This window comes from Phyllosticta capitalensis, assembly GCF_038381095.1.
Source record: "Phyllosticta capitalensis strain CBS 128856 chromosome Unknown BKA78scaffold_4, whole genome shotgun sequence".
NCBI classification, from domain to species: Eukaryota; Fungi; Ascomycota; class Dothideomycetes; order Botryosphaeriales; family Phyllostictaceae; genus Phyllosticta; species Phyllosticta capitalensis.
The window spans coordinates 177866-190909 of record NW_027117442.1 but is presented as its reverse complement, the minus strand read 5'-3'; the positions used below and the strand labels follow the sequence as shown (position 1 = coordinate 190909).

The following is a 13044-nucleotide window of genomic DNA, read 5'->3' as shown; positions in this document are numbered from 1 at the left end:
CGCTCCAACAACACACCCTCTTCGACAACAACAAGGATCATGAACAGGTCTACTTCTGCCATCGGCTTCAAAATGCAGCCTGCTCGCTCCCCACCCCTCCGTGCCCTCCAAAACCTCCATGATGCCACTGCCATCAAGCTGCGGTGTGCTTGTCGTCGGGTCTGGCAATGCCGGTCTCAGCGCTGCCATCTCGGCCGCCCAACATCTGAATTCCTCGTCACCTACTGCCGAACGGCCTTCTGTGCTTATTATTGACAAATGCCCAGCCGCGTGGGCTGGTGGCAACACATATTTCACCGCGGGCGCCTACCGCACCGCGCACGACGGACTCGACGCGCTGCTCCCCATCGTCAACAACGTCGCTCCATCTTCCAGCGAACCAAACTCCTCCGTCAGCGATGATGCATCGTCCAGCACACCGGGCCTCCCAACCGCTGCAGAAATCGACTTACCTCCGTATTCCCCCGCCGCATTCCACGCCGACCTCATGCGCGTGACGCAAGGCCGCTGCGATCCAGCCCTCGCCCGCATCCTCGTCTTCGACAGCTATCCCGCCGTCGCCTGGCTCGCGCGCCTGGGAGTGCGATTCCAGCTCAGCTATAACCGGCAGGCGTACCTTGTCGATGGGCGCTACAAATTCTGGGGCGGGCTCGCGCTGAAGACACAGGACGGCGGGAAAGGGCTTGTGCAGGACTTGCAGTTGGCGGCAAGACGCCACGGCGTCGACGTTGTGCACGAAGCTGCGCTGCAGCGGCTTGTCAAGGACGAGCAGACGGGCGCCGTCGTGGGTGCCGTCGTGAAGCACGAGGGCCGCCATGTCGTCGTCAAAGCTGGCGCCGTTATTCTCGCGGCTGGTGGCTTCGAAGCAAACCCGCGCATGCGCGCACAGTACCTCGGCCCCGGCTGGGACCTTGCCCTCGTCCGCGGATCGCCCTACAACACGGGCGAAGTGCTCGAGATCGCAATGCGTGACGCGGGCGCCAAGCAAGCTGGCAACTGGTCCGGCTGCCATTCCGTGGCATGGGATGCGCACGCGCCGTCGAAAGGCGGCGACCTAAAGGTCACGAACGAATTCACCAAGTCGGGGTATCCGCTGGGCCTCATGGTCAATGTAGAGGGGAGGCGGTTCGTCGACGAGGGCGTAGACTTTCGAAACTACACATATGCGCGGTTCGGCAAGGCGATTTTGGCGCAGCCGGGCGGCACGGCCTTTCAGGTATGGGATGCCAGGACAAGTGGTTTGTTGAGAGACGAGGAATATCGAGACGAGATTGTCAAGAAGATCAGAGCCGATTCCCTGGACGAGTTGGCGGCGAAGTGTGCTGAAGAAGGCTTGGAGCGGCCCGAGGCCTTTGAGCAGACTGTCAAACAGTACAATGAAGCTGTCTACGCCCACCGAAAGAACCATCCACACCTCACATTCGACCCGGCTGTCAAGGACGGTCTGGCCACCCAGTCCGACGCTCTGGACATCCCCAAGTCAAACTGGGCACTGCCGCTGGACAAGCCGCCGTTCTTGGCCGTCAAGGTTGCTTGTGGCATCACCTTCACCTTTGGGGGACTGACGGTGGATCCGGAGACTGCTGCCGTCGTGGCCGAATCTGACTCGAAGCCAATGGACCGTCTCTTCGCTGTTGGCGAGATGCTAGGTGGCCTTTACTACGACAACTACCCTGGCGGAAGCGGGTTGACGGCTGGCACCGTGTGGGGGAGAAGAGCTGGGAGAGAGGCGGCTTCCCGTGCTATCACAGAATTTGCTAGAGATCATCTTTGAAAGCCAGCGGGAGCAAGATCAGACGAATTTGACCGATCTGGGTCTACTAATACAACAAGCCCCAGTCAAAACGAGTGAAGTCTATCTCGGATCTCGCTCCCACCTCAGTTGGCGTGGCGTGGTACCTCCCCTTCTTGTCCTCTCGATGAGTACTCATCGCACAACCCAAATAACTCTCTCTACTTCCGCAACACGGGTACTTTGGGCCCTCTGCCAACGAGCCCGGCGAAGGCATCGGGGCCCCTTCTTCCCACATCCACCTCTCGCCGACTTCCTTTCGTGGCACTGTGCGCGTCGGATCAGTCATATGCCAGTGTTGTACCCATAATACGCGTTGTGGACGCGTTCACTGTGCAACTGCCGATGCCCGTCCGACTAACGACACACCCCCGCTCCCACTTTATATTTTTGTCAGCTGTGTTAGGGCTCTGGCTTTGGCCCAACCAATGTTGCCCTCGGGGGAGGAGTCGTCATTGTCGGCCTAAACTGGAATGCAGTCGGCCAGGGACTCTTGACTACTGCATTGGAGCTGCTTGAGCATCACAAAGTTCCTTGTATCCATGAGCCAACACGCCTATGATGAGAAGAGACGGGACACTGGTGAATCGTTTTGGCCATGGATTTTTTACGCCATCGACTCGTGTCATCATCACTCGACATTGACAGCGGAAGGCATGATGGATTTATCAAGGCGAATGTTGAAGACGAAGAGAGAGAAAGAAGAACAACATGCCGCTTGCACTCTCAATCTCTCCGACCAGTTGCAAGCTTGACCCAATCTCCATAAGCGACTGAATCTCATGGATGCACTAGGCCCTATGTCAGTTGGCTGTTGAGTTTTGGGCTGCCTTTTTGGCCGCCCTTTCATGGAATTCCTCACTGGACTTGTACTCATCATCCCACTTGAACCTCTTCATCTGCGGCTGGAAATGTTTTGCCTCGCGGTGTCGTCCAGTGTGACAGCCTTTCGAGTCGGCAAACCCACTACAGCAATTGTACATGAACCCTTCAGGATCGTACTCTTTGTAGCTGTCGTGATCCATGAGACATTCCAGTGCCTTGTCCTGGTCCTCCCACCAGTACGACTCGATGTAATCCATTTCACCTGGTCGTTATTATTAGCGTGTGCTGCGAAGCCATGATCGTGGCCCACTCTTACCCGGATGGTATTTGCAAGCGTCATCTGCATTCTTCGTCACGTCGTACTCTTCGCGGCAGTTTTTGCACATGGGATATCTGGTACGCTGGCGCTTTGTACCTTGTTGAGGCACACTCGCATCATTCTTGGGAGGCCTTATGGGGACCAGGAGTTGCCTCTCGACCAAGGCGTTGGCCACTTCCGACTGACGGCAAATATTCTCGAGTGCGGCTTGGAGCCGCCGCAGATTTGAACGACGGATTGCGTTCATAAGAGCGTCGCTTGGAACCACTTGGATCGGTTCACTGGCTATCGCCTTGACTGAGACCGCGTCCTGGGGATCGTCCTCCTCCTCTTTGATTGGAGTTTCGTTGTCTGGGACATCGTTGCTAGGAGCCATTTGGTTCTGTTCACTGGATGCTGCATTGCTTAAAACCGCTTCCTGGGGACCCTCTTCCTTGATTGGAATCTCAATTCCTGTGGCACCTTGGCTTGGAGCCTGTTCGCTCACAGCCGTCATCTTGTCTGCACCCGCTTCGCTGTCCATTGTTGGCGACTGGATATGAAGAGGAGCAAAGAAGATTGAACGGGAGAGAAGGGGCGGAGCTGAAGATGGAGGACGCGAACCTGGAGGTGGGAGACGCGTTCACGTGTCAGTCCGGACTGCCTGCCTACTTTTCGGGGAAAACCGAAGTAAGTGGCGCTGATGTAGCGCCGTTTGTAGACTACGAAGAACTGGTCCCCAGGTTCGTGGGGCTCACAGATCACGAACATTCAACGGCGCCTCCAGTCAAGCTACTCGCGCAAAATGCTGCGATTTTGATTGCAACCCTCCGCCTCCGTATCGTGACCAAACTGCTCAGCCAACTTTTGCCTGCTATCTCGCAACAATTGAAAGGAGCATCCTCATCAGACATATGGGTCCCACTTGTGATTTTTGACCTCCTGTCTGAAATCTTTGGCTTCCTCGTGTCGTCCAGTCTGGCAGCCCTCCGCATCGGCAGGCTTATAGCAGCAACACCACTCGAATCCCTTAGGATGGTTCTCGATTGTTCTGTCGTCGTCCAAGATAGCTTCAGGGTCAACATGTTCATGCCACCCCCACCAAACATCCGAACTTTCATCGCAGGCAAGTGGTCCTGATCCGTCCTTAATTAGCCACCGCTATCCAAATCATGATCACGGGGCTCTTACTGGGATGGTACTTGCAAGCACCGTCGATATTCTCACACACGTCAAATTCCTCACGGCACCGCCTGCACATGACGAATCTCGGAATTTTACGCTTGACGCCTAGCAGAGAAGCGACTGCTGATTCCTCTCCAGAGGCCATATCTATCGCCAGGAGCTGCCTTTCGACGAGAGCATTACCTATGGCTGATTCTCGAGAAATGTTTATGAGTGCTTTTTGCAGCCGCCAGTGATCTGCACGACAGATCGCGTCAACAAGGACTTTGCTTGGGCCAAAGTGGGCCACTTGAGTTGGAAAGTTATTGCTTGGAGCCGGCGGGGCCGCTGAATTTGGCGCCTCTTTGGTTGGATTCGATGTTCCCCGGGCCGCTTTCCCGGAGGATGCTTTCCTGGGGACTGCTTTCTTCTCCATGATGAAGCTGAGATGGTAAGATTGGTGCAAAGAGAAGGAAAGAATGTAGGGAGGAGAGAAAGAGAGAACAACGCGAGGAGAAGAAGACGCGCAAGACGCGGTCTCGTTAGTTGGATGCCCTACTACTTTTCAGGAAATAGCCAAGCGAAGGGATGTCCGTCGGGGTCGATTCAGTGCCGACAACGGATTAGAACGCGCAAACCGGTCCCTAGAATCGCTACAGCTGGTCGTATCCAACAGCAACCTCCAGTGAAGCGACATCTACCCAAAATCGTTTACCTTTCAAAGAGACGCGCCGTGGATTCCCTCGAGAAGTTGGTCAATCCGTCTCTATGGAGGTGGTGCGGGCATGCTGCTTTGATTCCATCACACGGAATGGTCCATATTGCGAACTTCCGGGCTTTGTGTTTGCGTTGCCATTTCGACTTGAAAGCTGTTGCTGCTCCCTGAGGCACCTCTTCCAAGCATGGGAGACGACGCAGCAGGAGGAGGGTCGCGTGCCTGAAGATGGGCACGGGGGGCAATGGCGCGATATCTGCGAGCAGCAACAGCAGTTTCCAAATCATCTTGCCCCTCCGCACCGCGACGAGGATACAGTCGTGGACGTCCTAAATGCTTCCGGACCAGCGAGGCGGTCGTGCCATCGTTGGTGTCCTTCCGCTTCCCTCGACCCCTGCATTCTACACAGCTCTTGGACAAGTTTTTGAATCGCTCACTGTAGAATTCGTGCGTCGGAAAGAACCTTTTGCAGTTTTTGCATGGCCGTATGTTCGGAGAAGATTCCAGGTCAGCGGTGGCCTTCTGGCTCGCCGTCACGAGCATTGGAAATTTTTCCTTGGCAATTGGAGGTGAGATTGAGAAGTCGGGAGCCTTCTGCTGCTCGCTTGCCGTCTTGTGCACTAGCAGCTCTTTCTCGTTGATCGTCAAAGGAGCAGGAGCCGCGATGTAGACGCGCGGTGAATAATCCGATGCATCCTGCTCGCTCGCCGTCTGCAACTGTTTTTCTAGAAGTGTTGGAGGAGCTAGTTCCTCCTGACTTCGTGCCGTCTCGTGTGCCAGCAGCTGTTTCTCGAGAAGCGTCCGCGCAGCTGCGAGCCCATCGCAGACGGCCAGGATGGCATCGTTAAGATGAGATCGTTCTACATTGCGGACGAGCTCGAAGGTGGATGTTGACATGCTAATAGTGGAAAGAAATTTGGAGATGAAAATTGCGAAGCATGCTTGATCGATGCTGCTTTTGGATTTCGGGAGAGAAAACTGAGGAGACGCGGTGTGGACGCGCACGACCTGTTACAATACTGAACGCCGAAGTAGGTCCTCTCGCGGAGTAGTAAATCGCTATCAACATGGACTCGAAAAGTCTTGGAGACAACATTCTCATCGGTCCCATTTGTACCTTTTCACCATCTCCGACGGCAAATGGTTTTTGTCTTCCACGTGTGGTCCAGTCTTGCAGCCATCAGCGTCGGTTTGCTCGTTGCAGCAGTCCCATTCGAATCCCTCAGGATACTCTGCCTTATTTTCGTCCGTATCGTTAGGTCCGAAGGTCTCCTCTTCATTGTCAACCCAAAAATCTTCTACCATCTCAAGTTCGCCTGTACCAATATAATTAGCCCACGCCACCACCGCTGCAAAGCATGAGCTTCTCATTGCATACCATCATGATAATCGCACGCTTCGTCGTCGTTCTCCGTCATGTCAAACTCTTCCTTGCAGTTCGTGCATACTGCATACCTCGGGCGTTGGCGCTTTCCGCCTTTCTGTGCGTTGCCGCTCTTTCTATCTTGGCCAGACGAAATAGGCACAAGGAGTTTCTCCTCAAACAGAGCGTTGGCTACTTCAGATTCTTCGCAGATACTTTTGATCACTCCGTGGAGTCGTTCAAGGTCGGCATACTCAATGGCTTTAATGAGAACTTTGCTCGGACGAGTTCCAATCGAATCTTGGCTGGCCATGACGGAATCAAGTGCCCAGATTCGGTGTTGAGAGAGGTAAGCCGGTCGAATACAAATGAGGTATCAGATGCAGCTCGGAGGCTGAAGACGCGTTGTTTACGCGAAAAGTGGGCGAGTCATCCAGCAGGCAAGCGAGCGTGTCGATCCACTGGTCTTTGCAGCTACATGTACAGTGTCTGGACACGATCGATCGGCCCCTCCCCTGTTCGTAACCTTCTTATTTTCTTTCGGATGACTCTGTCTGGTCAAGCTGTTGCCTAAGAGAGGAATATTCAAGAGTTTTCTGACGTTTTGTTACCAGGGGGGGCCGATCGATCTTGTCCAGACACTGTACTCAGCGAGACTCCGTTCGCCATTATTCATCGACGACTAACTACGGCTTTGACAACATCGAAACTTCCTGTATATCTTGCCTTTTGATTTCCTTGCACTTAAGAGGTCCGGCCACAACCTGACACCGCTCATTCTCCGAGTCATGCATTTGTCCTTCCTCCTGCTCCCCTCACTGCCACTTGAACCTCTTCTGTTGCCTCGGCTCGACGTCTTTCTCCTCCTCGTGCCGTCCATACACACACCCATTCGCGTTGGCACTCTCTCCGCAGCATGAGTACACGAAGCCGTCGGGAAAATTTTCTCTCATCTTGTCCGTGTCGATGGTGCCATGAACATCCTCGTCATGGTCAGCCCAAAAGTCGTCCCAAACGTCAAGGCTGCCTGTAACCAGATCAGTCGTCTCAACACGAATATTTTCGGGGGAGCTTTACCATAGTGGTACGTGCAAGCAAGATCATCGTTTTCGGTAACGTCGAACTCGCTGCGACATCGTAGACACTCTTCATATCTGGAAAATTGACGCTTGACCTTCATTCTGCCACTTTTCCCGACATTTAAGTCGGTCATCAACAGATCTTCTTCGACCGACTCGTTTGCCTCTTCCGAGTTCTGACAAATGTGATGGAGCACTGTTCGAAGGCGATCGAGGTCGGCGCGACCGATGGCTTTGATAAGAGCTTTGCTTGGACGAGCAGTGCTTGAAGCTTTGCTTGGATCTTTGTTCGAAGCTTTGCTCGCCATGGTGGGATTGAATGCGCAATGGAAAGGGAGAGACGTGGACAAACCAGAAATTAACGTGAGCTTCAGGACGGGAAGATGTTGATGTGTGCGGGCAATTTTTCAAGGGGCCCAAGGCAAGCATGTGGATCCACTAGCGGGCGCTTGTATAGCGCTACCCATGAAGCATTTGCAGTATTATCGAGAATCGACTCAACTCAACTTACGCGCTGGGGTGGGTCAAGTGGGTCCACAATCTTGGTCAATAGCGTCTTTCCTATCGCTCACCTCTTTTTTTCCCCACGAGTTCCAGCCTTATCCTCTTGGATTCAAGCCTTATCTCTGTAGGTTCATGTCCAGAACGATGCAAGATTCTATCTCTAGTAAAGCGCAGGTGGTTGGCCCCAATAGTAGTGGGAAGGATGGTTTGACCTACTTACAAAGTTCCATTGATTCTCTATAATACTGCAAATGCTTAATTGGTAGCACTGGAACAAACAAGCCATAAGACGTTCTGCTCGACATCAAAAACGCCGACCCAGAAAGTGTTTTCATCTCCGATCAAAAGCAACTGCCTCCGTCCAGCATCCCCATTTCGAAATCCCGTAGACCCACATCTGCCGGTGCAAACTCAAGGTCCGTAACTCCATCTGTACCTCTTCGCTCCCTTTGGCCAGTGGCTCGTATCCTCCTCGTGGTATCCAGTCTCACAGCCCTTGGAATCGGCGTGCTCTTCGCAACAATCCCACCGGAATCCCTCAGGGTATTCGACTTTCATCTCGTCCTCGTCTATAGGACCGTGGCAATCTTCATCGTGGTCAACCCAAAATTCGCTGTCTTGCTCAAGTTCGCCTGCATCCGTCAGATCAGCTGCTGCCATGACAGATGAGGATTAGAAGACTACCTTCGTGGCGCAGGCAAGAATCTTTCAGATTCTTCGACACATCATACTCTTCTCGGCACCGCAGGCATATTGCGTATCTGGCACGCTTTTTGCCTTGCTGAGGGACACCATTGCTGTCCTTGGAGGTCTCCTTGCTGTCGGCTGGCTCTGTCTCATCCGTCAAGAGCTCCTTTTCGACAAACTCTTTGGAATCTGATGATCTTTGACAAAGATCTTTGACAATCTTCTGAAGTCGCTCGGTGTCCGCGCTTTCGATGGCTTGATTCAGTGTCTTGTCTGCCATTGTGTAGTTGAGCAAGAAGACTTTTAGATGGGAAGTGGAATAGACCAATGCTTTGAGTGGGAGAGAGTGTGGAAGCCACAGACAAACCACGGCAAATTTGGAAGACGCGTTGTGGACGCGACGACGCGTTGACAGGGCCGGCGAGATCCGGCGGGAAAAGCGGAGCAAAGGGAGCCTATCCCTGTTCCTCTCCCGTCCCCAAACTGTACGGCTGTTGCTCACTCATCCTTCTAGCATCAGGACGCTGTTTTCACAGTTAACAGAGTTGTTCACACAAACCAGTTTCCACAGAGCTATTGTACAGTGTAGTCTCATCGAGACCACACCAAGTGCAAGTTGGAACGATAGTTTAATGACTCTCGGCATCACTTTCCGTATCCCACGCCAGTCAGAGGGTATTGCTCACGTTCATGTGTGCCGACAAAGGCCAACAGATATCTAGCTAGTCCTGGTCAAGACCTAACTTGCTTCACAATCTGACGCTTTTGCAGGCCTGCGACCGCCGACGGCAGGCTCAATAAGTCCATTTATACCTCTTGACGCCCTTTTTCTTCTCTGACGCATTTTCTTCGTGCCGCCCGGTTTGGCATCCCAATGAGTCAGCGAATTTCCTGCAGCAATCCCACTTGAAACCCTTGGGAAACTGCAGTTTGTTCTCGTCGCAGTCAATGGGGCCCCAAACGTCCTCATCCGTGTCGATCCAGAACTCTTCCAAAGGCCCAAGTTCGCCTGAGCCCAGCGGTCAGCCTTCAACTGTCCTCAACGACAAGTGGTGTTTGAGGATGCGAAAAGTACCATCATGAAAAGTGCACGCTTCGTCCGTATTCTTCGTCACATCGTACTCTTCGCGGCACATCTCGCAAACAGAGTATCTCGGACGTTTCTTGCCTTGCGGAGCAGTTTTCTTCTCGTCTTTGGATGCCTCCTCGCTGTCGGCTGGCTCGGACGTCAAAAGCTCCTTCTCAATGAGTGCTTTGGCGTGTTCGGATTGTCGGCAAAGATTTTTGAGGACCTTTTGAAGTCGATCGTGGTCTGCGTCGTCGATTGCCAGGGTCAAAACGCTGTCCGCCATGTCTTATTCAAGCAAGATGTTCATGTGATGAAGAAGGACGGCGAATGGTTTCTTTGCAGAGGGGGCCAGGCATATATTGGTGACGAGTCTTGGGTTTCAGATGCCTTGCAAAGCGGGAAGTAAAGTCGAAAGTCAAAACGACGCGACGCAGAAGGACGTGTTATTTACCTTTGCGTTCAAGGCCGGGAGCGCCCGAGCAGGTGCTGGGATGGAATAGAAATGACGCGAATTCTTGGAAGGGCGCGTTGGGCGCGTCGAGAAAGGCCGAGCATTGGTCCGACATTCGTTGGCTTGTTTTGTGAGGGCCGATACGATGAGACCGCCCTTTCGCCTCTCTACCAAAAAGGACGACGGCATTGTTGATGCTGAGATTCTGGGAAGATTGAGCGTTTCTCCTGCGGGTGGCGTTCCGCTTCCACACTTCCATTCAACAAAGGATCGATTCCAGCCTCATCTTCTTCTTGATCTCTGGCTGGGACTGTTCCGCTTTGGTCTCGCGATGCGGACCAGTCTTGCAGCCAGATGTGCCAACCTTCTTTCGACAGCATGAGTACTGGAAGTCGGCGCCATCCAGCTCGTTCCTCTCTTCGTCTTCGTCACCGAGAAAACCTGCACCAGCTTGATCAGCTGAACCTTCCCGTAATCGTCGGCGTGAGAGCTCACCGTCGTGGTAATGGCAGCTTTCGCCAGAGTTGGTGCTGCTGTCGAATTCTTGTCGGCAATTTATGCAAATGGCATATCGTGGGCATTCACGCTTCTTGGCCTGCCCCTGCCTGGGATCTCCGCCAGTGTCTCCAGTCTTGATGCTTTTGGAATTCTCCTGATTACTTGCAGACTGAAGAGAAGCCAGTTCTGTTGCGATGAGGGAATGAGCGATGGGCGATTCTTTCGATATCCTTCCCAGGGTGGTTAAGAGGCGTCTGCGCCTAGCTTTCTGGATTGCATAGTCTAAGACTTTGGACACCATGATTGGAAAGGAGGAGACACGATGAGATGTTGAGACAGCGACAAAGAAAAATCGAAGTGTGCATCCCTGGAAGACGTATCATGGACGCGTTGAGGCGTGAGACCGCAAGTCGTGGCCGCCCCCACCGACGAGCCCGAGTCTCTTCAGAGGACTGCATCGCAATTCTGCCCTTCTTTGGAAGAAATGAGAGAATCTCCTACAGTGGGCCAAGCCAAGCACCACCATATGATGACCACCCAGCTGCTCTCATTTTCTTTGCCGTCTCGCTTCTTTTGTCGAGATGTGGACCGAACTGGCAGCCTTTTGAAGTTGCAGGCAGTTTACAACACATATACATCCATCCTTGTGGATACTCCTCGAGGTTGTCGGGATGGTAAATTGGACCGCAACCCTTCTCGTCCCAATCATCCCACGTGGAACTGCGCCAGTTGGGCTCGCGGTCATCTGCAGGAATAAGTTAGCTACTGCTATTTCGTATGCGCGTCAACTGTTTGGGTTTGATTCTACCAGTTTCGTGCCATGCGCAAGAATCGGCGCTGTTGGCAGTCACGTCGAACGAATTTTCGCAGCGTTCACAAACTGCGTAGCGTGATCGTTTTCTTGGCCCTTTGCTGTCGACTCTTTGTTCCGATTCGAGAGACTTGCACTCTTGGTGCTGGGATATTTGCTCTGTTTGGCCCACCGACCGGGCTGCTGCTGTTTCTCCAGACGGGGTCGCCAGGATACGCAACATGTCCAACTTGTTCGAAGATTCCAGACCATACGTTTCGGTGCCAAAATCTGAATCGGAGCCGGAGTCAGAGTCCTCACTTGTCTTGTCCAAATCTTCTCTGCGAGATTTGAGCGACGCAAGACCTGGGACAAATTTTTCCTGGGCGATCAAGTGATACTCGACAAGCTTGCGTGCTTCTGGGGCTTCTGCGCACACAATTCTGAGAACATGCCGGATTCGAGCGGCTTCTGCGATCTCGATCGCATGGTGAAGAAGATCTTCTGGGGTCATCTTGATTTGGGTCCGGGAAGGTTGTGCAGTTGATGCAATTGTGATTCAAGTTGCTGTATGGGTGCGATTGGCACGGGACGCGTTGAGGAAAGGCGAGAGACGCGTCGTGGTTGTTTCATCGGCACATACCAATCGGGCTTATCGAAAGTCACACAACGCAATCAATACCAGATCACACCTAGTTGCGGCCTCGAAGCTGCGGAGTTTTCAATGATGTGCGGACAAGACGCGGATGCGCTTGCAGCGTCCGCTACCTCAGTACGGAGATATCAAAGTGGTTGAGTCCGTTTCTTGGTCTAGGATACCTCCCAGAATTGGTCTGTTCTTGGTGACTCAAACGCTCCTTTCTTCCATTGCTTCATCAGGGTCTCGGTTGGTACCTAGCTCCTTCTCCGGCATTCGATCTCGTTAGATCGGCGACTAAGGAAAGTATTTGGCTTCGAGATAGGCTTCCTGCTGTTTCTTGAGGCTCGTCTTCAGCGCGGGGTCGCTTCGCTTGTCCAGGTGTGGAGTAGACAAGCAGCGTTCCTTCGTAGTTCCTCTTCGATCACAACAGGACCAGAGATATCCTTGTGGATACCGTTCTGCCACCTTTTCATAAGGCTCCCACCGGTTACCATCCTTGTCGTCGTCCCAGTAGTCCCATACTGAATGGTCCTCGTCGGGCTCGAGGAAGCCTGAGAAGCAGAGGTAAGTTTAACGCTGCACCCTTGAGGCAATCTGACATACCATTGTGCCGGATGCAAGCATCTGGTTTATTGAGCGTAACGTCGTATTCTGCGTGGCAGTTCTCGCAGATTGCATACTTCCAGCGCTGGCGGACACACCATCATGCCAGTGGCAAGAATTCCAACTATTTGCTTTGACATCATAATCTTCTCTGCAGCGAGAGCAGATCGCGAAGCGTTTGCGCTTCCCTCTGAGCTGGTCAACGCGATATCTTCCAATCACGGCAAGGGCGTCGTTAGCTGCAAGATGCTGCAGCATAGCCTTTAAGTTATCAGGAAGGTCATCATCGATCGACCCTTTAGAAACGGGATTGTCATTCCATTCGTCCTTGGATTCCGTCTTCGGTTCGTCCCCGGCCGGTCCAAAAAAGTGGTTCCGTTCGTCGAAAAGTAACAAGCTCTCGATTCTCGCACACGCCTCTGGCTCCCGCTCCAGAGCGTAGACGTATTTGAGCAATATTCGAAGACGATCGGCGGACGCATTGTCGATGGCATTCTTGACCACGTTGATTGTGGCGAGATTTTCTTGCTCTTCCATGGTGAGCTTCCAGGCGCGAAGTTTTTGAG

General features: G+C 53.0%; 10 protein-coding genes across 10 annotated transcripts; 2 read left to right on the top strand and 8 right to left on the bottom strand.

The window, feature by feature from the left end:
* The first annotated feature begins 25 nt into the window (after window positions 1-25).
* BKA78DRAFT_367871 (uncharacterized protein) lies at window positions 26-1797 on the top strand. The gene has a single exon (XM_066892620.1). The coding sequence runs from the start codon at window positions 119-121 to the stop codon at window positions 1772-1774; it is 1656 nt and encodes a 551-aa protein (XP_066744996.1). The 5' UTR covers window positions 26-118; the 3' UTR covers window positions 1775-1797.
* A 774-nt stretch (window positions 1798-2571) lies between these two features.
* On the bottom strand, window positions 2572-3459 carry BKA78DRAFT_367867 (uncharacterized protein; the record flags this gene model as incomplete). Its single annotated transcript, XM_066892619.1, has 2 exons — window positions 2572-2879; window positions 2934-3459. The coding sequence occupies 2 exons, from the start codon at window positions 3457-3459 to the stop codon at window positions 2596-2598; spliced, it is 810 nt and encodes a 269-aa protein (XP_066744995.1). The 3' UTR covers window positions 2572-2595.
* A 362-nt stretch (window positions 3460-3821) lies between these two features.
* On the bottom strand, window positions 3822-4596 carry BKA78DRAFT_342545 (uncharacterized protein; the record flags this gene model as incomplete). Its single annotated transcript, XM_066890395.1, has 2 exons — window positions 4107-4596; window positions 3822-4051 (listed from the first exon to the last, which is right to left on the bottom strand). Exons 1-2 carry the CDS (start codon window positions 4513-4515, stop codon window positions 3822-3824), a joined length of 639 nt encoding a protein of 212 aa, XP_066744994.1. The 5' UTR covers window positions 4516-4596.
* A 285-nt stretch (window positions 4597-4881) lies between these two features.
* BKA78DRAFT_351597 (uncharacterized protein) lies at window positions 4882-5691 on the bottom strand (the record flags this gene model as incomplete). Its single annotated transcript, XM_066891203.1, has 1 exon — window positions 4882-5691. One exon carries the CDS (start codon window positions 5689-5691, stop codon window positions 4882-4884), a length of 810 nt encoding a protein of 269 aa, XP_066744993.1.
* A 201-nt stretch (window positions 5692-5892) lies between these two features.
* Window positions 5893-6470, bottom strand: BKA78DRAFT_351596 (uncharacterized protein; the record flags this gene model as incomplete). The annotated part of the gene is made up of 2 exons (XM_066891202.1): window positions 5893-6110; window positions 6173-6470. The coding sequence occupies 2 exons, from the start codon at window positions 6468-6470 to the stop codon at window positions 5893-5895; spliced, it is 516 nt and encodes a 171-aa protein (XP_066744992.1).
* A 370-nt stretch (window positions 6471-6840) lies between these two features.
* Window positions 6841-7544, bottom strand: BKA78DRAFT_367860 (uncharacterized protein; the record flags this gene model as incomplete). Its single annotated transcript, XM_066892618.1, has 2 exons — window positions 6841-7184; window positions 7235-7544. 2 exons carry the CDS (start codon window positions 7542-7544, stop codon window positions 6973-6975), a joined length of 522 nt encoding a protein of 173 aa, XP_066744991.1. The 3' UTR covers window positions 6841-6972.
* BKA78DRAFT_310607 (uncharacterized protein) lies at window positions 7508-7921 on the top strand. Its single transcript, XM_066888138.1, has one exon. It carries the CDS (start codon window positions 7620-7622, stop codon window positions 7866-7868), a length of 249 nt encoding a protein of 82 aa, XP_066744990.1. The 5' UTR covers window positions 7508-7619; the 3' UTR covers window positions 7869-7921.
* A 230-nt stretch (window positions 7922-8151) lies between these two features.
* Window positions 8152-8793, bottom strand: BKA78DRAFT_367852 (uncharacterized protein; the record flags this gene model as incomplete). Its single annotated transcript, XM_066892617.1, has 2 exons — window positions 8425-8793; window positions 8152-8372 (listed from the first exon to the last, which is right to left on the bottom strand). The coding sequence occupies exons 1-2, from the start codon at window positions 8705-8707 to the stop codon at window positions 8152-8154; spliced, it is 504 nt and encodes a 167-aa protein (XP_066744989.1). The 5' UTR covers window positions 8708-8793.
* A 428-nt stretch (window positions 8794-9221) lies between these two features.
* BKA78DRAFT_351593 (uncharacterized protein) lies at window positions 9222-9779 on the bottom strand (the record flags this gene model as incomplete). Its single annotated transcript, XM_066891201.1, has 2 exons — window positions 9222-9436; window positions 9503-9779. 2 exons carry the CDS (start codon window positions 9777-9779, stop codon window positions 9222-9224), a joined length of 492 nt encoding a protein of 163 aa, XP_066744988.1.
* Window positions 9780-10206: 427 nt separating this feature from the next.
* BKA78DRAFT_351592 (uncharacterized protein) lies at window positions 10207-11749 on the bottom strand (the record flags this gene model as incomplete). Its single annotated transcript, XM_066891200.1, has 4 exons — window positions 10207-10388; window positions 10443-10480; window positions 11082-11190; window positions 11254-11749. 4 exons carry the CDS (start codon window positions 11747-11749, stop codon window positions 10207-10209), a joined length of 825 nt encoding a protein of 274 aa, XP_066744987.1.
* Between the last annotated feature and the right edge of the window lie 1295 nt (window positions 11750-13044).

What these genes read in the sequence shown, in the direction of transcription:
- BKA78DRAFT_367871 (XM_066892620.1), top strand. Translation starts at nt 119, where the DNA reads ATGATGCCACTGCCATCAAGCTGCGGTGTGCTTGTCGTCGGGTCTGGC.
- BKA78DRAFT_310607 (XM_066888138.1), top strand. Translation starts at nt 7,620, where the DNA reads ATGTTGATGTGTGCGGGCAATTTTTCAAGGGGCCCAAGGCAAGCATGT.